The sequence below is a fragment of the Nuphar pumila genome, chromosome 13 (genome assembly GCF_984573655.1).
Source record: "Nuphar pumila chromosome 13, dmNupPumi1.hap1.1, whole genome shotgun sequence".
NCBI lineage: Eukaryota > Viridiplantae > Streptophyta > Magnoliopsida > Nymphaeales > Nymphaeaceae > Nuphar > Nuphar pumila.
Window position 1 is genome coordinate 6478387 of NC_143261.1, and position 25021 is coordinate 6503407.

Below are 25021 nucleotides of genomic sequence, written 5' to 3' on the forward strand. Positions count from 1 at the left end.
ATTGAGGATCTCCAGTATCATGTGAAATTCCTGGATATCGGGCATTCATGAAAGTAGCAAGAAGCTCCAAAACCAAGAAATCAAGAACTTCTTTAGCATTTAGGTAATTTTCTTTATCAGAGGAGCACAAATTCGTAGCGGACTCGAGCCCTATCGAACACCAGCATTTTGGACGGCTTAGGCGACGCTTGAAAAGCAAGGGAAAAAATATTGTAATCCATGATAGGAAACTTTCTTGTGGGTGAATTGGTGCTCACATGGAAGAGTGCGTTTATGTTTCTTCAATTTATTGGTTTCTATATTTGGGCTTGAATCTCTTTAGCTAGAAGGGCTAAAAACCATCCTTGTTTGGCCCATATTTTGGATTAAGAAACAGTGTAATATTGAATCCGGATCCCACTAGTTGATTCACCAATGCATTTACAGTCGTCGATCAGTGTGAATGGTATTTCAAAGACTTATGGGGTCCATCACATCGGGGGCATTCATCCAGGTTGATATTTGTGTCGTTCATTTTAATGATGAACGGCATCCAAGGTTCTTTGGAAGGTATCCTGTCCAAGTTTCCTTGTACCTGATTTGCATGCGAATACCAACCGCTCTGCCAATCTGCAACCACTTTATTGAATAAAATCGGCTAGCAACAGAACAACGGAACTTTCTTATATACCATTGTACAAAGACGTCTGTGGCCCAACCAACATTGCATCTCCTATGATGGAGTTGCAGGAATTGTAGTTGGAGAACGAAGAACTTGTTGCAGCAAACGTGCAGCTAGACGTTGAGTTACACCGCCAACAACACGACTACCAAGGTCGCGAGCTTCAGGTTCTTGGAGAATCTGTTCACCCCAGAGTTCACAGTTAAGTTTGACTAAATAGCAAGTGCATGAGCGCGGGCGCACACACACAATATAACACAACATGCACGCACACATACAACAACAACAACAACAACAACTACGCCTTCATCCCAAAATAATTGGGGTCGGCGATATGAACCAAAAAAGAAAATCATTATGGGTCTTCCACATGAATAATTCTCCTCCAATCATTTCTATCCAATGCCATGTCCTTGGTGAGGTTCAAAGCATTCATATCCTTTCCTATCACCTCCATCCATGTCTTTCTAGGCCTACCCCGACTTCTTTTAACTAATATATTTTCTCATTTCTCCATCCTTCTAACTGGAGCATCATTAGGCCTTCGCCAAATATGTCCAAACCACCGTAAACGGTTCTCTCTCATCTTATTTTCAATGGGTGCAACGCCTACCTTCTTACGTATCTCCTCGTTCTGAATCTTATCTTTATTGTATTTCCACACATCCATCTCAACATACGCATCTCAGCTACACTCATTTTTTGAATATGATGTCTCTTGACAGCCCAACATTCTGTACCATATAGTAAAGCAGGCCTAATAGTCGTCCTATAAAACTTTCCCTTCAACTGCAATGGCATTCTACGATCGCACAACACTCTAGTTGCACTTTTCCATTTCATCCACCCAACCTTTATCCTATGATTTACATCTCCATCAATTTCTCCATACTTTTGAATGATAAATCCCAAATATTTAAAACAATCATCCACCGGTATTTCTTGCTCACCAAGCTTCACTACACCCTCATCATTACTTCGTTGCTTACTAAACTGACATTCCATATATTCAGTCTTACTCTTACTCAACTTAAAACCTCTAGCTTCCAATGTCTGTCTCCATAATTCTAACTTAGCATTAACCCCAGTTCTAGACTCATCAATCAAAACAATATCATCAACAAACAACATACACTACAGTACATTTTCTTGAATTGATCTCGTAAGCTCATCCATCACTATCGCAAATAGGAAAGGGCTTAAAGCAGATCCTTGATGTAACCCAACCGTTATAGGAAAATTGGTTGTCACCCCTCCACAAGTGCGGACATTGGTTACTACTCCTTCATACATATCTTTAATTATACTAATGTACTTGAGAGAAACACCTTTCTTCATCATTGTCCACCAGAGAACGTCCCTAGGTACTCTATCGTACGCCTTCTCTAAATCAATAAAAACCATATGCAAATCTTTGTTCCTCTCTCTATATCTTTCAATAAGTTGTCTAAGAAGATGTATAGCTTCCATAGTTGATCTTCCAGGCATAAAACCAAATTGATTCTTCGATATCGTGACAACCTTCCTCAACCTAGACTCAATCACCCTCTCCCAAAGTTTCATAGTATGACTCATGAGTTTTATACCACGATAGTTTGTGCAATCTTGTATATCACCCTTATTTTTATATAGAGGCACCAAAGTACTCTTCCTCCACTCATTAGGCATCTTATTTGTCCGCCAAATCTTGTTAAAAAGATTTGTCAACCATTCTAAACCTTTCTCTCCCAAGCATTTCTAAGCCTCGATAGGAATACCATCTGGGCCAACTGCCCTTCTTGATTTCATTTTCTTCAAAGCCTCTGCAATTTGTTTCTTTTGAATCTTACGCATGAAGTCACGATTCATCTCATGAAAAGGAATAGAGAAGTTTCCAAGATCCTGAGCATGACTTTCATTAAATAGCTTATCAAAATAATTTTTCCATGTCTCCTTAATCTCCTCATCTTTGACTAAAACCCTTTGTGTTTCATCTTTGATACATCTAACCATACCCAGATCCCTCGATTTTCTATCTCTCATCTTTGCAAGCCTATAAATATCCTTCTCACCTTCTTTGGTATCCAACTTGTCATAAACCTCCTTATATACCTTATCCCTCGCGTTCTGAACTACTTTTTTAGCTTCCTTCTTTGCTATCATATACTTCTCCAAATTCTCCTTATCACGACTCTTACTTAGATTTCTATAACACTCTCTTTTAACCTTAATAGCTAATTTGACATCCTCGTTCCACCACGATGTATCCTTACCTAGCGGTGCACCGCCTTTAGACTCACTCAATACCTCCTTAGCCACTTTTCTCATGCCACCCGATATCTTATTCCACATTGATTCTGAATCCTCCTCGAGACACCAATCAACTTCCTTAACTACCTGCTCTACAAACATTCCTTGTTTAGCTCCTTTCAGTGCCCACCACTTAATTTTAGGATCTATCCTATGTCTATCTCTTTTGCGACATTGTCTAATTCTAAGATCTAAAATTAAGAATATATGTTGTGTAGCTACACTTTCTCCCGGTATAACCTTACAATCAATGCAACAACCCCTATCTCTCTTTCTAAGTAGGAAAAAATCTATCTGACTCGTATAAACCCCACTTTTAAATGTTACTAAGTGAGACTCCCTCTTCCTAAACCAAGTGTTTGCTAAGATCATATCATAGGACAAACCAAAATCTAAAATCCTTTCTCCACTTTCGTTTCTTTCTTCTATACCATAGCCTCCATGGATACTCTCAAAACCATCTCTACTAATGTCTACATGCCCATTAAGGTCACCGTCGATAAAAAGTCTTTCTCCATAAGATATCCCTTGTACTACTCCATCTAAATCTTCCCAAAATTGACGCTTAATGGAATCATCTAAACCTACTTGAGGAGCATAAACACTAATAATATTAATAATATTTGTACCTAATACTAATTTAATAAGTAAAATCCTATCACCCTTCCTACGGACCTCAACTACATTATCTATAAATTCACGACTCATAACAATCTCTACTCCATTCCTATTCCTATTTATTCTTGTATACCAAATCTTATATCCCCAAGGTTCTATCACTTTTGCTTTCTCACTTACCCATTTGGTCTCTTGTAGACATAAAATATCAATCTTTCTCCTACACATAACATCTACTAACTCTACCAACTTACCAGTTAAAGACCCTATGTTCCAAGAGGCTAACCTAAGTTTATGGTCTTGGACTAACTTCTTTACCCCCACCCATCCAACAAAGTGAGGGAACCCTTGCCTATTTGACACCACACCCGGGCGCCGGTGTGATGCGTCGCTTCCGGGCAACGACCTAGCAACCCTTGCCCATTTATCACTGTCTCCGGGCCTATACAGTACAGCGTGTCGCTCAGTAGGGAACGCCCCAACGAAATTCTCATATTGGTTCATATTCATAGGGTATGACTAAGTTTTTATGCTGGCTGTCACAGGCCTACCGCAACCCTCCTCCTTTATCCGGGCTTGGGACCGACAGTGTATAACGAAACAGTTATACACACATGCATGATGTAAATCTACCTATCATACATCTAGAAAGAAACAGAGAACTGTGGACATGAAAAATTACTTTTCACCTGTAAAATTGGCTGCAGAAGAGAAGGATCAAAATCTTCTGAAGACCTCAGAAGGCCCCATATTCTGAACACTCGATCTCGAAGTTCCAGCATTACTTTTAGTTCATTCTCACTGATCCTGAAAGGGCTAGTTGTACTACCATTAGCAATTAGAGCCCTCATAACTTCAGGAATGGAGTTGTATGTGTCAAATGCTGCCCCAATGGCAATAGCTTCAGCAACTCGTGTTGCTTCTTTAATGACTAAAATTCTAAGCTCTTCACCATCAGGACCCAACAACAGCTTCAACACTGGTTGCAAAGCATCTTTTGCAGTAAAATCTCTGTCCTTGCGCCCCTGCACAAGTAGGTTCTCAAGCCTATTCCACCTGAAATAAAAAGTTTAAAACCAATTTAAACCATTTTGCACCAGCTATACCCACATGTAGACTTACTAAAATAGTAAAATGCATTATTTAATGGTTTATAGACCTCATGCAACATAAGGAATCAAACCGTCATAAATGAAAGAACACACACTTGCCTGAATCTACCATCCCTGAATAGCAACTCAATTAATGCATCTCTCAAGTACGGATTTGGATCAGTGAGAAGCCTCTTAGCAAAATAAGGATATGAAGCAGCAAGCACCTTAAAATTTGGATCAGCACAAAGGGCTAATCCTTCCAGAACTGTAAGTGACCTTAATATCAATGCATAATATGCTGGAACTGTGAATAATCACACAAAATAACCAACATTAAACTCGATATCAGAAAAAAAATCAGTTACAAAGGACATTAATATGGAAACTAGTAAATAATTTTATCTATGCTTAATTAAAATTGAATCACATCCCATGGAGGTTTAATGATTAAAAATATTAATCTAAGTAGTGTCAAATGAAATATTGCAAAGATGCATGTGAAGCACTGAATCCCAAAAGGCTACTCGGAATATGCATGTTTTTGTTCAAAATTACTGGCTCTTAACTGGCTTTCAGCCATTCGACATATCAATATCAGCTTTCCCTCAATTGACAAACCTTTCCTGCATCCCATTTTGGTAGGAAGTGGGCAGTGGCGCTTTGTATACCTCTTTTTCTAGGTCTATATCATTATTAGGGAATGTTAATGGAATAAGGGAGAGGAGGACCAAGAGAAGGGTCATCTTCGATCAAAGTTCAAAACCTGGTTGCTATAGTAGCAATGGACATGCACCTCAAGAACTTCCTCTTCAACATGGAGCAATACTTCTGAAACATGCAACTTAATTCCCTCCCCAAGTCTTTATTTCTTGCAGTTTGACCCATTCTCCTATGTTGTAATTTTCCCCATTCTCCTGTAGCAGTGAAGTTGGTGATGCAGGTGAATTCCCTCCTTGTAAGGGTGATGGATGAGGGGGGAGTGGAGGACTAGGAGAAAGGTCCTCTCAGATCAAAGTCCAGAAACCGTGTTGCTATTCTCAAGATAGTGAAGAGGAAAAGGAAGATGCTCTATTCGGCCTCACAGTTCATTCTGTTATTCTCACACCGTGTTTGATAGCCTGACTGCAGTTATGAAAATGGTGGTTACATCTGTAACTAGCTTGGTCCATTTTTATTTCCATTCATATATCTGAGGATCGGAATAGTCCTAGATTTATGTGTTATTTATCTGTTCCTACTTGATAAAAAGATGCATACAAACCCCTTATTAGATTACAAGTTGAAGACTAACAAAATGAAAAATACACCCATACAGATGACATAATTGCAACCATGTATAAAACAAACAGATAAATGACATATATGCCCCCTCATTGTCTCTTTCACAGCAATGATGGTGCATGAAATGCTCCTTGAGAACTTTCTCTTCAATGTAGAGTACTTTCAAGAAACATGATTTCACTTCCCTCATCCATAACTTATCATGCCAAAATTTATGGTTCATCATGATTTTAATCATAAGACGGTATTTCATGTGTTAGTTGGGCCAATAATCCACATAGATCACGATTTGTATACATGTTCATGTAACATCATCCTTCTGTCCTTTCCCCTTGTCCTACCTCCAGTATAGAAACATTCCCATGCACGCTAACAATAGCCCCCTCAAGCATCATCGCATACTAGAACCTATTCCATTTTTTCATCACCGGCCCTACTAGTCTCATCTTGTCCCATGTTGTGATGGCAAAAAAATAAAATCACATACAAGAAATAAAAGCATATTCATCTAAAGGACTAGTTGGCTGGCCATGGGTAACCTCATCGTTGCCCTTTGCCACATTTGGGAAGTGATACTAGCTTCAACTTTAGCATTGCCTGACCAAACTAAACTTGGATGATGAGGCAAAAACACCCTAAATCAAAGGAATTTCCTATGCATTGAAGTTATAAATCATAAAGAATATAGAGAACCTAGAAAACTCTCCTATCACTGGTGGCTACTCCATTTTTAACATTAGTTGTCAAGGAGGGTTTGGCAGACCCAACATTGGTGTAAATAAAATGGAAGGCATTCTGTAAGAGCACCAAACTTCAGAAGTCATTAACATAGGTTATGCCATCTCTAAGAGACATCATATGCCCATGCATGAGCCATAAGGTCAACACTCACTACTATCATAAAGATAAGATGAACCTAGATGCAACCTTTTAGCTATTCAATTAGCCTAATATTAAAAAAAAAAATGTTCTTAAGGTATAGATAGTAGCTTGGTCAGTTGACCATCAACTAGTTATTGCTGTTGCAGCTTGTCTCATCCTGTCCTATGTAATGCTGAAAGACTGATTTGTAGTTGCTTCTATAAAAAAAGATAGGCATCTTTTTTCTTGCAGACATTATTTTCCAAATTACATGGAGTATAGGAAGTAACAGTCATCATGGTCTTTATATGTTATCTTGCCATTTAGTGTTTTGGATGCAAACAATCATCAACAAGAACATCTTCATTGAGAAGCCACTAAATCATGCCACGTCAATCTCAAATCCCAAAAGCAAAGGAATGAAAGACTGGCACTGCTCCCCTTGTTCCCCGGTTAAGATAACAGGTTACTGATAAAATATTTGCTAAAAAGGAACAAATCAAAAACAAAAAAGACACCATATATGCACTTTGAATGCCTCTCAGCTAAAGCAGGAGATAATTAAAAATGGGTTGGAGAACCATCATATGTGAATAAAGAAAATTTTCAAATTTAGTATAGGTAAATGGAAGATATTCCTATTATATACAACTATAGTTCTTGCAGGCTATTTTCTTTTTCTTTTTCTTTTTCAGCTTCTGTTCAGCAGGCCTGGCTTGTGAACCAAGATCCCTTGACATCTGCAACTACCCATCCAGCCATCACAGTTGCCTCTTGCTCAATAAAAGCACTAGGATAGAAGTTAACAGCATGAGGTCACCAAATTGCATAGCTGGACCAAGTTACAATGTTTAACTGAGGGACGTTGGGTTAAAGCTCTGCTGCAAGTATTAGATAAATAAATAACAGCATGAGAATAAAGATTAAAAGTATGAGCCATTCCTATAGATAAAAGGAATCAACAATCACTGATTGCAACCATGATTTCTGATTTCTGAGTATCTGTAAAGGGACATTAAGACTTACCATCAAAAGGGTATTGATAAAGAACAACTCCTAATCCATCAACAATTGTTTTAAAATTCAGCTCGCTCACGGTTGAATTCAGAGCATCATCAAAGAAGTTCTTCAACGCAGGCACAATTGGTGAAACATCTACATCAGGAGACAAGAAATCCAAAGCATAATAATCACGAGCCATAGCTTCATAGTCCCGATTGACCATATGGACAACATGGCCAATGATAGCAAACCTCGCTTCTTCTGGGGTCTCACTCATCATCCCAAAGTCAAGAAAAGCAAGTTTTCCCTCAGGTGTTGCCAAAAGGTTACCAGGATGAGGATCTGCATGAAAATATCCATATTCAAGCAGCTGCCTAAGACTGCATTGTATGCCTGTGTTCACTAGATCTAAGAGCTTCAGTCCTTGCCTTTCAATTGCTTCTTGCTCATTTAGCTTCACACCATCCACCCAATCCATAGTCAGCGCCTTTGCACTGGTGTAATCCCAGAAAATATCCGGAACAAGTACATCTGCCTTATCTGCATATAGCTTTTTGAATCTACGTGCATTCTGTCCCTCCTGCGCAACAGAGCTCCTGTCATCTTAGATGATGGTATTTGTTAATAGAACAAAGCACCTATTTTTCACAGATATGACTATCAGACTATGCAATAGCATCGCCAGGCCATAGAACAAATCTGGTGTCACATATGAAGTGCCACATCATATAGGAGAGTTTGAACTATAAAGCATGATCAAGAATTATGAAACACTGAAATTCTGAAGATGGTGTTCGAGTTTATTGCCTGATGATCACATCTACCTGCACATAGTTGAGCTCCTGATAAACTCTTCTTGCAAACTCGTCAATAAGTGCAACAACATCACTACTGATAATGTCCACGTATTTGTTTATAAGCAAGCTCAAGTTCCTCAGCAGGTAAAAGTCCAGTCCCACTGCTTCCTCGATATTGGGCCTTTGCACCTTAACAGCAACAGTTTGTCCCGAGTATCTAAGTTGAGCTTTGTAAACTTGTCCCAAACTGGCTGCAGCTATTGGGGACGGCGAGATGGATGAGAAAATCGACTCAAGCGGGAGTCCCAGCTCTCTCTCGATACAAGCAAACGCATCAGCATTTGGAAAAGTCGGCAAAGCGTCCTGCTCAATCATCAAAAGAAATTTTAAGCATACGGCAAGCTCTTATAACTCCAAAGAACATGGTTCAGTGCTTTCACCATGATACCACCAGTGTCTCCAAATAAATCATTGCCATTACTAGTGCAAGAAAGAGGCTAAAAGAATTAACTAGGATCCTCTGTTTTTTCAACTCAAAGCGCAACGCACTAGAATCATCAAAAAGAACATCACGAATTGCATGGAAGCAAATGGTGAAACAATGTTAACCTCCACCCTTGTGAAGTTCATGGGTGATTTATGTGAAAAAGCTTAACACCATTAAGATACATTTGATTTGCCTTTGCCCAACTTTCAGTTCACAAGTGATCAATCTTCACGGATAAAGATAGAGTTCCCGGTAAAAGCTCCCAAATTTTTTACAGTGGCAAGACGACGAAAACGACAATGAGGATCCAAAAACTAGCCGATGTGTTTGGTAATCTAACAATCGAAGCTGAACTATTCGGGAATCGGAGAGAAGAAGGGCAATTAAACAAGCACAAGCTTTCTGGTCCTAATTATGGCAAAAATGGGTGTTTGGAGACACGCACGGACCTGCAGCTGCGAAAGCTCCTCAAGGTACTCAGGGGGACACAGATCCGGCCTGGTGGACAGACCCTGCCCCACTTTGACAAAGGTTGGGCCCAACCCAGTGAAGATTTCCCTCAGCTCTGCCGCCCTCAAGCGCTTGTTCTCGTCGATGCGACCGCTCCTCTGGTCCAGCACAAGCTTAAGCGCAAAAGAACCCAGTGCCCCAAAGATCTGCAACGTCCTCCGCACGACCTACCAATGGAAGGAACCCAACCATTCTTTATCTTTTATAACTAAAACAGAGAAATCAGGAACAAGAAGAAGAAAAAACGAGTTACAAGAACTAATACCATGATAGGACGACTTCCGTACTTCTGAGCTAAGAGGTCGGGGCTGTAAACAGTGGCATTCGAGGCACGAGCCAGCGCCCTGGCCTCCGCTTGAAAATCTTCTTCATTCGGGCCATTACCCTTGCCTTTGGCCTTGACCAAGCGGCCTTCCCCTCTTTCCGCAAACTTAATTCCATCCTCCCTTTGTCCTGAAGAAGAAGCTTCTCCTCCTCCTCTGGGAACGATCGGTGCGGGCCTAGTTTCCACCAGAGAAGCAGCAGCAGGAGCCTGCCTCTTATGTCTACGTCGCCCGGAACCACGGAAACGGACGGATTTAACAAGCCTGTTGTCGTGGGAAAGCAAGGGGCAGGGGGAACAGAAAGAAGGAGTAAGAGATGCAGCGGCTGCGGCCATCAGCGCTTCCTACTCCAACTGTGCCTAACAGCTTCCGCCCGTTCGTCAGAGTATATCCGATTTTATTTTGCTCATCTGATTTAATTCCTGAGCTAAATGCGTTGCGCGGCGTGTCTCGTATGAGAGATTGAAGAAAGTACTTGTCGCTGAGTGCTCAAAACTAACGGACACCACATCTCCCCATACCCATCCAGACACGACCGACTCAACCGCAGGCCCAAAAAATCTCCAACGCGCCTTCTTCCTCGTCACCCGCACGGGGTTGCTTTGCTTCACCCAACAAGGCTTGTGGTAGTGGTTGCTGCCACGCCACGGCCCACGGGCGGATCTGGGCGAACGTTGGGTGGCACTGGACTGGGGCCGGTGCGGGGCACAAGGTCTCTATCCTCGCTCTTAATCACTTCCATCTCCCCTTACAGGGGGACTTTGAACCTTCACCCTCACTCTATCTTAAATTTACTGTCCTCATTTTCATTCTCACTTCCGTCTCTGTTCTTGCACCTCATCAAATTTACAGTCTCTATTTGTTACCGTTGCATTTGTTAGGAGGAGAAAGATGGGATCTAGTTGTCACCCAGAGCAACACGAGAGTCTTCAGAGAAGGCCGAAAGGGTCGACCACGGTGACAACTAACAGAACTTTAGTATTATATATATATATATATATATATATATATATATATATATATATATATATATATATATATATATATATATATATATATATATATATATATATATATATATATATATATATATATATATAATTTTATTAAATAAATAAAATTATTTTAATCGTGAAAGAGGCGACACAGGTGAAAGTGTAAGTCCAATTTCACTTTCATCTACCGATCCATTCGCCGTTTCATGTCTTCAGTACTGCCCCAAACAGAATGGGGTCGGACGGATCCCCGCTTCCCTGCGATCCGAGGGAAATGTAACGGGTTGGTTCCCCACAACTATACTCCCAAGTGATGGAAACAGAAATGATTGCCCTCCCGGATTGCCCACTTTACATAATCGGGCTCAACGTCCTTGTTGTCACATTTTTTATCGTAATTTACGTACAAGGACCTAACAATGGGGTGAATTTCAATTTTGAGATTCATGGTTTTAAATATCTTTTGCAGAAACCGCTCCGCTTTTCCAGAATTCCTTTGAAAATTCTTTATTCGCCTTGGTTGTGGCGTCTCTCTCTCTCTGTTGTGAAAGATGGTAGTAAAATACAATGTGTTCCATCTGCAATCAAGTTCGTTTCATGGTCTGTTTACCAACTTTCGGGATGAACAAGAAAAATCACATCTTCGTTGTTTGATTGCTGGAAATAAATTCTCCCTTTGTGGTTTATTATATGATAAAAACTTTCTGTAGTTTTTGTCACTCAAAAGAATTTATCTTGTGTTTGATGGACTTGGAAATGGCATGTGGAAGAATTTATCTTACGTTTGATTGCAAAAAACAAAAAAAGTTATAATTTACTCCAACCCTTCACTTTATGGATTGGATTCGGATATCTCTAATTCCAAACAATGGCTAGCTCACTAAAAAAACTTAAATTGTGATGTGCCAGATTTGGATTTTGGATCTAAATCCAAATCTAAATGGTCAAAAATGAAAAAATCAAATAAAACAAATGTAGGTAAAAGAAAATGAAAAAATCGAGGAACAGAAGGGAAATCGATGATCTGAAAGAAAACCCTAACAAAGAAACCTCCACAAACGGGATCTTCCCTTCCTTATTCTCGGTGATCGCTCCTCCACCATCTCCATCCACCGACGCTGGCGCTAAAGTCCTTCCTCCACCATGTTGCAGCATCAAAAAACCTCTTGAAGTCCTTCATGCTAATATATGTAGATTGATATAAACTTTATCTTTGGACAAGAATAAATATTTTTTATTATTTACTAAAGATTTTTCTCGTATGAGTTGGGTGTTCTTCCTTGTTTAAAACTCAGAGATGTTTAAAAATTTTCAAGAATTTAAAGCCCTTGCTGAAAAAGAAAATGAGCATATTATAAAAACTCTTCACATTAATAAAGGAGGAGAATTTTTATTTGATGAGTTTGGTTCTTTTTTAAAACAAAGTGGTATTTTTAAGTAATCGACTCTAAGAAAAACAATGAAACAAAATAGTGTTGCCAAGCAAAAAAATCAAACAATTATAGAAATGATTCAAAGTATGCTAAGTGAGAAGACTTTCAAATGATTTTTGGGTTGAAGCAATGACGACATCATTTCATCTTTTAAACATTTTGCCAACTAAAGCAATGTACAACAATACCCCATATGAAACTTTGTGGAAGCAAAAAGCTGATATAAGCAAAAAGCTTGATTCATATTTTCAACAAAATAATTTTCGTCAAAGTAAAAATGAGCTTACCTTATACGTCAAAGTTGGAGGTAATGATGTTCTCATTGTTTGTGTTCATGTGGACGATATTATATACATTGGTTCTTCAAATCTTCTTGTTGAAAAATTCAAGAACAGTATGATGCAAAGCACTGATATGGTGCTCTTGCATTACTTTCTTGGACTTCAAATTTATCATATAGTTGATGGTATTTTTATTTCTCAAGAGAAATATGTATTTGATCTTCTTAAAAAGTATAATATGTCAAATTGCAATGAGAGCTCTACTCCAATGAACATGAATGATAAGTTGTCATCAAATGATGGAACAACTCCTGTAGATCCAAGATTGTTCAGAAGCATTATTGGTGGATTAATGTATTTGACTTTATTCTATCCAGATATCATGTTTCCTATTTTCTTGGTCTCAAGATTTATGCATGATTCTTTGAAACATCATCTTGGAGCAGCCAAACATATTCTTTGCTATACTCATGCAACTAGCAACTATGAAATCTGGTATAAATCAGTTCTTGATTTTAACTTGGTTGGTTTTACTTATAGTGATTGGGATGGTTTTGTAGATGACAAAAAAAATATAAGTGAGTATGTTTTCAATCTTGGTTCAGGTCTATATCATGGAGTTCAAATGAACAGTGTCATCTGAAGCTGAATATATTACAACTTTTGTAGAATTTTAGAAGATGTGCAACAATCTCAAGTTTCTGCAATAAAAATTTATTGTGTCAATATCTACAATAGAAATAACAAAAAATCCAGTTTTTCATGACAGAACCAAGCACATCATATGGAGCTCCGCTATCATTTCATTCAAAATATTGTAGCTGAAGATATAATTATATTGAAACACCGTTCTACAAATGATCAAGTAGCTGATCGTCTCACCAAAGTGCTTTTACATCTAAAGTTCATTAAATTCAGATATTCACTTGGTGTCTCCAGTTTTGCATCAAAGGATGAGAAGTAATAATTAACATCTTTTTTTACAAAGAGGATAAGGTCGTGTGAAAAGAAGCGGGTGAGTTGAAAGGTCATTAAGTTAAAAAGGTTGTGCATTTTTTCTTTATAGGAAGAATCGTGTGAGTAAAGTGTAACCGTGCATGAGTGTTAGTGGGTTAGTGGCAGACGTGGATGTGGGACTTAATGGTGTGTTGCCTGTATAAAGAGACATTAGACGTGAGTGTATTGTGTGTTTCATTTTTTAGTGGTGTGTTTTTGCTTTCTGTTATTTCCTTTGTACTCCTATTGATAATGCAATGAGGTAGGTATTTTTAGTATTTCTTTTGTGTGTGCATGAGTGTGGTATCTAGTGTTCCTCTCCTTCTTTCCAACAAACATTACTTAAAATTCTGTGGGTAATCAATCAATCCACATGACAAACATTTCATTGGTCATTCACATAATGACCATTATATATGTTCATGTTGCTCGAAGGCAGGCTCTGTTAAATTACTTTACTAGAGGCGATTCCCGCTATAGCCTCGGATATGGCAGCTACAGTGATGAACTGCCTAATAATCAATTTAGTCCTAGGTAAAGAATAATGAACCAGTTGCACCAAAGGATGGTGTCAATGCAATGGAAATTGCATGTAATCAAGAACAGGCACATCAATTCATTCACACAAATTAATGAATTTAGTCAATCCTTTAAGCCTTGATGACTCAAGAGTATGGACAAAACCAAAGAAAAATGCATGAATTTTTCCTTGGTCATAAGAACATGAATCTGTGAGAGCACTTGTAGGGATGAAATGGGTATCCAGGACGGACGTTTTGCAGATTTTGGCTATTCCGTATCCGACTTGATCCGTCTCCCCCCCCCCCCAATGTATTTAGCTATCCAAACCTTTGCATCCCTAGCTAGCTGCTGCTCATTTCACCATTTTCTAGACCATGAGGGCCCCACTCATCTTGTAGGGACGACTGGTGAATGTCACCAAGGGATGTCATGACTTCAAAATCCACTCAACGATCCATCGTGATTTACTCATTTCATTGCTTGAAAAGGAATTGTGAAAATTATTTTTTGTATTTTTCCAAATATTTTATTTTTTTTTGTTAGAGGATCCGAATGATTTCAGATCTGCCTCAAGAGACGCCGTCTCCCCAAATGCAATGCTCCAAGATAAGAAGGAACCTTATCTGATAAGTTGCCAAGAAAGGATGCATACTCACGATGAAAACCGTAATCCTAAAGATAAGGAAAATATATAAGGAAGAGATATTCACGTTAATAGTTGCATCAAGGTCTTATTTTGTTCATTGTTACCATATGTATCTTATGGTTAATATAAATGAAAGCTCATCTCATGGTAAACAGTTGAGAAAGTGAGAGGAGAGACCTTACTGTCGAAGTAGGCCTGACTAGCCGAACCACGTAAATTTATTTTAGGTTCATTCTGTGAATGTGTGCTTTCATGGTATTAGAGCTCACCTTACCTGTCAAGAGAGTGGCGATCTTCACCATTGACACGACGCTGCAGCAAGAAGGTTTGCAGATTTCAGCTGTTCACTGCGAGCTCAGTTCTCACCAGACTGGTTCAGATCGTGTGATCTGTAGTTCAATTTCAAAGAAACATCAACCAGTGACTGTGTGATTCGTTGTGCGGATCGCAATGGAGGATGCTCAAAGGTCAGACAAGAAGGATAATGGTATGGCCCCTGTAATCCTATCTGACTCTAATTTGTAGTACTTCCTCTCTACAAAGTTGGCAAGCGACAACTATCTATTGTGGGAATCACAGTTCATTCCCCTGCTTCACACCCATGATCTCATGGGCTACGTAGATGGTTATAAACCTATGCCTGAAAATTTTAAGGATCAAACCAATATGGTTTTGAGTCCAAACTACGTTAAATGGCTTAAGCAAGACGAACTCCTTCTGAGTTGGCGAATCTCTTCCTTGACCGGTCCATTGCAAGTGGTCGGTTTAAGGACATCTTATGAAGTATGGCAGACCTTGAAAAAGTCCTACGTGGCTCATTCTCGAGCCAAAATTATACTATTGAAAGGCCAATTACAATACCTCAAAAAGAAAAAATAGTAGTGTGGATGAGTATTTCCAAAAAGCCAAACTGGTTGCTCATCAACTTGTTGTGGTTAATTTCTCGACCTGTCCTTGAAGAAGAAATGATCATGTATTTACTTAGGGGTCTTCCAGGAGAATATGCCCCCATTCAAAACCTTGTTAACTACTAGATCAGATCCAATATCAGTGTCTAAGCTCTATAGTCTCTTACTGAGTAAAGAGGCTCACGTGAAAGATCAAGATTCTAAAGAAGCCATCAATCCCTCAGCCAATGTTTCTCAATTTCAAGGATCTAAAAATCAAAATCAAAATAATTATCAAAATTGAAGAAATTTTAGAAGAAAGGTCCAAAGGATGGGGTAGATCGTAGGGTCGTTCCAATGTCCAGCAGAACGAAGGTCGTTGAAAGCCCAAAAAATTATCAACACCTGAATGAAAGTCCAAAAAAATTAGTGTGTCAAGCATGTGAAATGTAAGGCCATAGTGCAAGGCAATGCAGCCAGTATGATCTTCTTTTTCAAGGAGGTACTCAAGCTTAACATGTTGGGATGACAACCTACAATGATGATGGTTGGTATTCATATTCAGGAGCAATGCACCATGTCACCAACAATCTAAGCAACCTGTCATTACATTTAGAATATCAGGGACATGATGGAGTAAAAATTGGCAATGGGTTAGGTTTGCATATTCCCCATATATACTGGATCCTCTATTGTTTGCTCTTCTGCTTCATCTTTCATATTAGATAATATCCTGCATGTTTTCAAAATCAGTTGAAATCTATTGTCGGTGTGAAACTTTACTGAAGATAATAATGTCTTTTTTTTTTTTTTAAATTTACCCTAATGGTTACTATGTGATGGATCGAATTACGGGGAAAACTTTGATCACAGGCAAAACTGAGCAAGGACTTTATGAACTTGACTTTGACTCCCAAAACAAGGAGGTGTTAGTTGGCACGAAGATCACGATGGAACGTTGGCATCAACATTTTGGCCATCCCTTTTTTCGAATAGTTAGACACATTTTGAATAAGTATGATTTACCTTATGATAATAAGACTTTATATGATATATATGCATGGCTTGTCTGCATGGAAAAATCCATAACCTCCCATTTGTTTATTCAATTTTTGTTACTTCAGGGCTAGTAGATGTTATTTATTCTGATATTTGGGGACCATATTCTATTGTGTCTTATGGTAAGATAATGTTACGACGTGCACTTCATGGATGCACACACAAAATACACTTGGATGTATATGCTCACACAAGTTTAAAGTTTTAGAGATTTTTCAAAAATTCAAGGTTTTGGTTGAAAATCTGATTGGCACAAAAATCAAGTTTTTGCATACAAACTGAGGTGGTGAATATGTGTTATGGACTCTTGTCGTATTGTTGGCCTTATGCCTTGCTCTTGCCATCTATCTCATTAATTGTATGCCTTTCACAGTGACATCATCCAAGCCACCTTAAGAATTGTTATTTTCCACAAAACCTAATTACACTTTTCTCTGCGTCTTTGGGTGTGCTTATTTCTCATGTTTACTACCCTATCGTAAGCACAAACTTGATTTTAGATCTGAGTTATGTGTTTTTCTGGGCTATGCCAGTCAACATAGAGGTTTTTATTGTTTAAACTTGGCCACCAAAAGAATTTTTATAAATTGACATATTGTGTTTGATGAGTGTCAATTTCCTTTTCAAGAACCGCCTACAATCACACCTTTGGTTTCCTCCCCAATGGTGTCGACCCTTGGTTTTCTGCTTTTCCACTGGCCCCACCATGGCTGAAAATGACCCCACCTTTATTACCGAAAGTACCTAGTCTGACTCCCAATGCTCCTGAGCCTCTGAGTCCTCCCACAAGTGGTCAGGTCCCCTGTCCCCGCGAGACCCACAATCCCCACCAATTCTCCCTCATATGTCCTGGCTCCAAGTACCCCTCCTACGGCCCAACCTGAATCTCCATCTGCTAGTCCTGCTCATTTTCATCCTATGACTACTCGATTCAAGATGGCACTTTAAAACCAAAAGTCTGGACCTGCACCAAATATCATTTATCGCTAGCCTATCTCATTGAGCTTACCACGGATATCGAACATTGTTCCTTTTCTCAAGGCAGCAAGGATCCCCAGTGGCATGCAACTATGAATGATAAGTTCCATGCCTTACTACAGAACCATACCTGGTCCCTTGTACCTGCTTCGTCTGCCTCTCTTGTGAATGATTGCAAATGGATATTTAAGATTAAATGACATAAAAATGAATCTTTGGAGTGTTATAAAGCCTGCTTGGTTGTCAAGGGCTTCACTCAAACTAAGGGAGTTGACTTCTTTGAGACATTCGGTCCCATTATCAAACCGCCTTTTATTCGCGACTGTATTATCTGTTGCGGTTCATCAGGGTTAGAGAATTTGTCAACTGAACATGGTCATCTTCAAGAAGAGGTCTATATGACCTAATCACCTGGGTACCTTCCTGAACCATATTTGTCATCTTCAACACGCTATCTATGGCATCAAACAAGCCCCTCAGACTTGCTTCCAGTGTCTCAACATGTTTTTACTTGAATTTGGATTTATTGCTTCTCGATCTGATGCATCATTATTGATTTATCACTCATCAATTATTATGTATCTATTGGTGTATGTAGATGATATCATCTTGATAGATAGCTCTGTCGAAATGATACAGAATTTACTAAGGACTTTGAGTCAGTGCTTTGCTCTCAAGGACCTCGGGCCCTTACATTATTCTCTGGCATTAATTCAAGTATTTCACACCAAAGATGGGTTATTTCTTTCTCAGAGAAAATATCTCCTTGAGTTACTTTAGAAAAACAATATGTTGGGGCCAAACCTGTCTCAACGCCTTTGCCTGTTTATTTACAATTATTCATATCTAATTCTGGTCTCGAGTTCTCAAATCCTACCCTTTACAGCAGTATACCCTCACACATCCTGATATGTCCATCACTGTCAATAAGGTTTGTTAATTTATGCATGCCCGAAGGAGGAACATTGGACTGCTGTTAAGCGCATTATGTGGTACATCAAATTCACGTTAAACATGGGGCTGCTTCTATCCAAGTCTTCCTTCTCCAACCTTTTAGTGTACTCTGATGGAGATTGGGCCGGTTGCCCTGATGACAGGAAGTCTACTGGTGGGTTTGTAGTGTTTTTAGGTACCAATCTGATCTCCTGGAATTCTGGCAAATAACATTTTGTTGCTCGTTTCAGCACAGAGGTTGAATAAATGTTGTTACTGAGTTAGTGTGGGTCAAACAATTACTTGTTGAGCTGCATCCTCCTCCAAAGTCCATTCTGACCCTTTGTTGTAACATCAGTGCCAGTTTTATGACTGCGAACCCGGTCTTCCATAATCGTAGTAAACATATTAAAATTGATGTGCATTTAGTTAGAGATCGGATTGCCAAACAGGAACTTTGTGTGCACTATATCGAGACAACTGATCAAATCGCCGATATCCTCACCAAGCCCTTGATAACGTCTCGGTTTGCCATCTTACAATTCAAGCTTGTTGTGCATCCCCACCCAATCAGCTTGTGGGAGGATGTTAGAGGATCTGAATCCAGTTAGGATATCGGATCTGCCTCAAGACACGCCTGCTCCCCCCAAATGCAATGCTCCAAGATAAGAAAGAACCTCATATGATAAGTTGCCAAGAAAGGATGCACACTCACGATGAAAAGCGTAATCCTAAAGATAAGAAAATACATCAAGAAGAGATATTCGTGTTAACAGTTGCATCAAGGATTTATGGTGTTCATTATGGTTAATATAAATGAAACCTAGAGAGGAGAGACTTTACCGTGGATGTAGGCCTGACTAACCGAACCACGTAACTCTACTCTGCGTTCATTCTGTGAATGTGTGTGTTGTGCGCTTTCACTTTTGAGTCATAATCAGGAAGATTTATCTGCCTTGGTTTGGCCAGTACTGCCATCTTCCGGAGCAACAACATGAGCTGCGCTAACTGTTTCAACTGTAGAGAATTAAAACAGGTCTAAAATAGCTGGTTACATCTGTAGAAAGAATAATTAACTCTATATAGTCGGTGATTGAAGAGAGAAATCAAGTTGGTGCATCCAATCGACCTGAAAATAATCAAATCCGCAACCATGACATGGATTACGCTATCTAGGATTGCTTGATATATATTTTTAATAACCTAATTATAAAGATGAATCTCTCTGTCCAAAGAAAAAAAGACAATACACCTACGTTAATTAATCGTTGCTTCATTGCGAGCATATGATTAACCCCATAAAAAATGATCTAATTATATGTTTAACCACCCAGGCCCCTTGGCACAAATCTAAAAAAATTGCAGTTAAATAATCCCAAGAAGTAAATATCATATCCCAAAGGTCGGCAGTTAAATTTGATATTTTCGAGGCATCACATATTTTTAAAATATCATGTTATTAACACGACGAAAGCAATTCTGCAATCTTTTGTGCTTTTTTGTTTAGGGAGTACATGATATGGTCTTGTTACCATTACCTACGAATAAGCTTTCCTTTTCAGTTTTTTAAACTTCTTTTTGTTGCATTTCATGAAACTAACCTTACATATGTGATTTACATGTTTAGGTTGGTAGGAATCAGATCTTTGCTTATTGGTAGGGGTGGCAATCGTGTCGGGTTGGCCGGTCGACCCGTGGGTTGGCGGGTCAGCATACCTCAACCAGAACCCGACCCGTTTATTAAACGGGTCGGCTGTGGGAAACACGAACCCGACCCGTTTAATAAACGGGTAACCCGACACAACCGGCCAACCCATTTAATAAATGGGTTGGGTCGGGTAAACGGGTTCTCAGGTTCGCGGGTCAGGTTGATGGGTCGGGTTGATGGGTTGACGGGTCGATGGGTTGACGGGTCGACGGGTTGGCGGGTTGACGGGTTGGTTGGCGGGTCGGGTTGGCAGACGGGTTGGCGGGTTGACCCACCCGCCTAACCCGTTTATTAAACGGGTCAGCCGGGTTGGCGGGTTGGCATGCCCCCAACCCGAACACGACCTGTTTAATAAACGGGTTACGCGGGTCGACCCGTTTATTAAACGGGTTGGCTTAAGCCCAACCCGAACCCGCCTAAGAGGTGGGTTGGCGGGTCGGGTTGGCGGGTCGTGTCAGAAATTGCCACCCCTACTTATTGGGTTTAGGTTTTGGAAGGCTTCAAGATCAATGGTCTACAATGTCTGATACTTTACCTGGTCATAGAAAACAACATGATTCAAAAGCTGATTCACAGTATCGTAAACAAGTTGAACCAACCCACGAAGTTGGATTTGACTAAAACGACCCACACCGTGAAAATCCAAAGGTGTTTATACGTAACGACCCCATTACCAAACGTTTTCATTTTTTGTTTTCTATTGTTTTCTTTTATGACGAAGGAAAACCCGCACCAAGAACCGGGTCACTTAATGGGCCTGCACGCCTACGAGATAAAACTCCGGGTTGAGGATGACCACCTAGCTTTAGGTGCCCTAATTGTAATAAAGCAACTACAGTCCCTATGAGACAGTAATATTTGATCCTCGGCTTTCAACTTGACACAGGACCCACTGACCACATTGGTAACCATCACGGTGGTCCCTTTAACTTATTATTCATATTTTTGTATAGGATTTATCTGTACAATAAAAAAGACACGTTCCCTAAAATGTCTGACAATTTTTGAAATTATCCCCATGTCCAAATTCATAAATATGCTTGACTTCTTTAAGACATTTTTACCATTCACATAAGTGAATCCCATGAGGTTTGAGCGATATATCAATATGCTCTCCTCGTATTGCAAACTCATTAAAATGTTGATTCAAATGTTTTTTTTTTGGAACTCATAAAGTTCACATAACCAAATTTGCAAACTTTCTATAACTAAAACGTAAGTAAATTAGCAAATATTAAACTAAATTTGCATGTGTATTACGACATTCATGATATACAATGCAAACTTTATTTCAGTAACTGATATATGGCTATCTGCGCATATTTTTGGCACACATTTTTTTGTACATTCGTGCTTGTTGAATCATATATAAAGTCTTTTTTGTTAATTTTATTTATTTTTTCATTTATTTATTAAAAGAACCGTAACTCTAAAACCTTAAACATTTTTCATCTCTTCTTGCGATAATTCTTGCAAAATTTTTGGCAGCATTCTGACGATGTTACAATATTTTAATCATCAACTTTCCTGGTCAGGTCAAAATGTGAGTTTCATATATATATATATATATATGAAAACAAGAAAAAAATTTACATTGTATTCATCCTCAATATTTACAATGTTTCGGCGAATCCGCAAATTTGTTAGCAAATTCACATATAAAAAGCTTATTAACAATGACTTTAATTGCGAACTTAGTACCTTATTTACGATGGTTGTTTTTTAGCATGAAGTTTACAAAAATTCACATGTTATATACTCAAACCATCACATATTTGTGAATCTCCTTGAGAATCATTTACTGAAAGATTAAGGATGTTCACAAGGTATCTCACAAATTAAATATTCTATTATATATGCGAATTTAATATGATATTTTACTACAAGAAACCTGTTGATTAGCGACGACCTAAATCCGTCGCTAAACAGCTTAATGATGGATTAACATCGGATTAGAGACAAATAGCTTTTATCGCAAATTTTTTGTCCCTAAGTAGCGACAAAACTTATTCATCGCTAATTTGTGATGGATTAGCGATGAAAATGATCCGTCGCGAGTCTGGCACTATTTTAAATTAGCGATGGATAATATCCATCGCGAGTCCTTCGCTATTTTAAATTAGCGACGGATAATATCCGTCACTAAATTTAAACAAAAATTAAAAAAAAATTGCTCCCTGTCAAGTGGTATTTTGGCATCAATAGGCCGAACTTGGACCAATTTGTCGACGGCGACGGAGGAGAAAGATGACCCACCATCGGATCACAGCAAGTCGTACTCTCTCGACCCCAAAATCTCTGATTGGGACTCGCAGAGGTCAGAATGGATCGCTCGCCACCCGCATTTCCCCAATTTCATCTCCCCCGGCAAGCCCCGGGTCCTCCTCGTCTCCGGCTCGTCGCCGAAGGCATGCGAAAACCAGATGGGCGACCATTACCTTCTGAAACCGATCAAGAACAAAATCGATTACTGCCGCCTCCACGACATCAAGATCTTCTACAACATGGCCCTCCTCGACGTCAAGATGGCCGGCTTCTCGGCGAAGCTCCTGCTGATTCGAAAGCTCCTCCTCTTGCACCTGGAGGTTGAATTCCTCCGGTGGATGGACAACAACGCCATGTTTACTGACATGGTCTTCGAGCTCCTCTGGGATCGCTACAAGGACTCCAATTTGGTGATGCATGGGTGGAACGAGATGATCTATGATTAGAAGAACTGGATCGGATTGAACACCGGTAGCTTTCTCTTGCAAAATTGCCAGTGGTCGCTTGACCTCCTCGACACCTGGGCTCTGATGGGGCCGAAGGGAAAGATCAGGATGGAGGCAGGAAAATTGCCCACAAGAATGCTTGTTTGGGAACGGTTTAGATCTCACATCAATTTAAATTTCGAACGGGGGAGAGAGAAATTTTCGCGCCTTAGGTGGGACGGTTTAAATCGAAAAGTAGCGACAAAATTAGCGAGGAAAAAATTCCCTCGCTAATTAACATTTTTGTTAGCGACGAATTTGACGCCGACCTACTTACGTCGCAGATTTACATGACCAGTTAGCGATAAAATATTCTCGTCGCTAACGTCGACGCTACGTAGCGACGAAAAAAACTCCATCGCCAAATCTGTCGCTAAATGTTGTAGGTATTGTGACAAAAACATGACATTGCTAAGCCGTCGCTAATTAGCGACGAATTTGGCAATAGAAGTTTTCTATCGCTATTTTCGTAAATATCAAGGATTTTAACGACGGATTTGTTTCTCTCGTTAATCCACCGCAAAGTTGCGACAGAAAAAATTTGTCGTAAACTTCCATCGCTAATGGCCATTTTTCTTGTAGTGTTTGCAAAGTTACACAGGTTTTAATTATATGAGGTTCACAAATTTGGTTATGCAATAAATCGTGTGGTCCACAAAAAAATGTGTGCATCTAGGTTTTAGAAAAAGTTTGTGATATTAGAAGTGTAACGATATATTGCGTGAACATCAGGAGGTTTTCTCGAGAGAAGGGTAAAAAAAAGTTCGTAAAGAAGTCAAACATTTTCGTTATATTGTATTTCAAAATAGGCAAATTTAAAAAATTATGAGGTATTTAAGAAAATATGTCATTTTTGGCATACAATATAGTAATTCCGTTATATATTCAGTGAAGTTTTGTGATACAACGAGTGTAACGATATATTACGTAAGCGTCAAGAGGTTTGCTTTTGCAAAGGGTAAAAAAAGTCTTAAAAAAGTTAGACATTTATGTTATGGGGTATTTAAAAAAATAAGCAAATTTAAAAAATTATGGGGTGTTTTTGAAAAACAGGTTATTTTTTGTATACCATACAGTAATTTTGGTTATATATATATATATATATATATATATATATGTGTGTGTTATTTTATAAAGATGTTTTTGAGAAAACCAAAATTTTCAAAATATCAAAAGATTTTCTCTGTCAATTTTTTTGCTCAAAACGAATTTGTGACATTGAGGAAAGGGCGTTAATGGATAAGCAGTAAAAGATCTACTTCGAGCCCACACCTAGATCTAAACTCTTGACCTGACTCATTCTTCTTCAGAGAGTGCCTAACACATAACACCCTTTGCAGGATTGTTTGGCTCCGCCACTGAGACCATATCGCATCAGTTTTGGTCATGCCTGTTTTTCCATCGGTTATTTAGGCTAGCTAAACAAGGAAATTGGACAAATTGGTGGACTACCACATCTCGTTTGCCAGGGATCCCATGCTGGGTCCTCAAAACTTAAAAACTTTAGGCCTAGCAAGTGTTGGTCTTTTGTGTGGAGATGCTGGCTCCTCACAGCATGATGAGAAGTGGGTTTGAGTCTAATCGGATTGGGCGTTGTTGGGCCCTATGTATTTTCACATTGGGCCAGAGGCACATTTAAGTAATGGTGCCAGACCATATACCCAGGCCCATTTAAGTAATGAGGCCAGACCCGAGTTGAGCTTGTTTAAGTAATGGGGCTGGAGACGAGTCTGACTCATCTAAGTAATGGGCCCAGGGATCAAGCCCGGTCCATGTCAGGCCCGGTACCTGAAAACAGGGGTTGACATCAGGCTGAGCAGTGTGCAGGCTTTCGGGTATCCAGCATGAATCGGGTTGGGGCTTAGGATGCAATTTGCAGCCCCAGCCTGAATAAGGTCATGCTAGGAAAT

The 25021-nt window shown here is 39.3% G+C and overlaps 1 protein-coding gene and 1 pseudogene across 1 annotated transcript; one reads left to right on the plus strand and one right to left on the minus strand.

Annotated features, from left to right (window-relative positions):
- Positions 1-317: 317 nt before the first annotated feature.
- On the minus strand, positions 318-10657 carry LOC149817630 (protein ACTIVITY OF BC1 COMPLEX KINASE 3, chloroplastic-like). The gene is made up of 7 exons (XM_089984206.1): positions 9866-10657; positions 9540-9767; positions 8631-8966; positions 7831-8386; positions 4780-4966; positions 4258-4624; positions 318-841 (listed from the first exon to the last, which is right to left on the minus strand). The coding sequence occupies exons 1-7, from the start codon at positions 10256-10258 to the stop codon at positions 713-715; spliced, it is 2196 nt and encodes a 731-aa protein (XP_089840332.1). The 5' UTR covers positions 10259-10657; the 3' UTR covers positions 318-712.
- An 8077-nt stretch (positions 10658-18734) lies between these two features.
- LOC149817631 (xyloglucan 6-xylosyltransferase 2 pseudogene) lies at positions 18735-23072 on the plus strand (annotated as a pseudogene).
- The last annotated feature ends 1949 nt before the right edge of the window (positions 23073-25021 follow it).

Bases quoted from the DNA above. Each gene is read 5' to 3' on its own strand.
- LOC149817630 (XM_089984206.1), bottom strand. From the start codon at position 10,258: ATGGCCGCAGCCGCTGCATCTCTTACTCCTTCTTTCTGTTCCCCCTGC. The intron at 9,768-9,865 runs GTATTAGTTCTT...TTCCATTGGTAG, and splicing joins ACGGAAGTCGTCCTATCATG to GTCGTGCGGAGGACGTTGCA. The intron at 8,387-8,630 runs GTAGATGTGATC...TCTGTTGCGCAG, and splicing joins AGGAGCTCAACTATGTGCAG to GAGGGACAGAATGCACGTAG.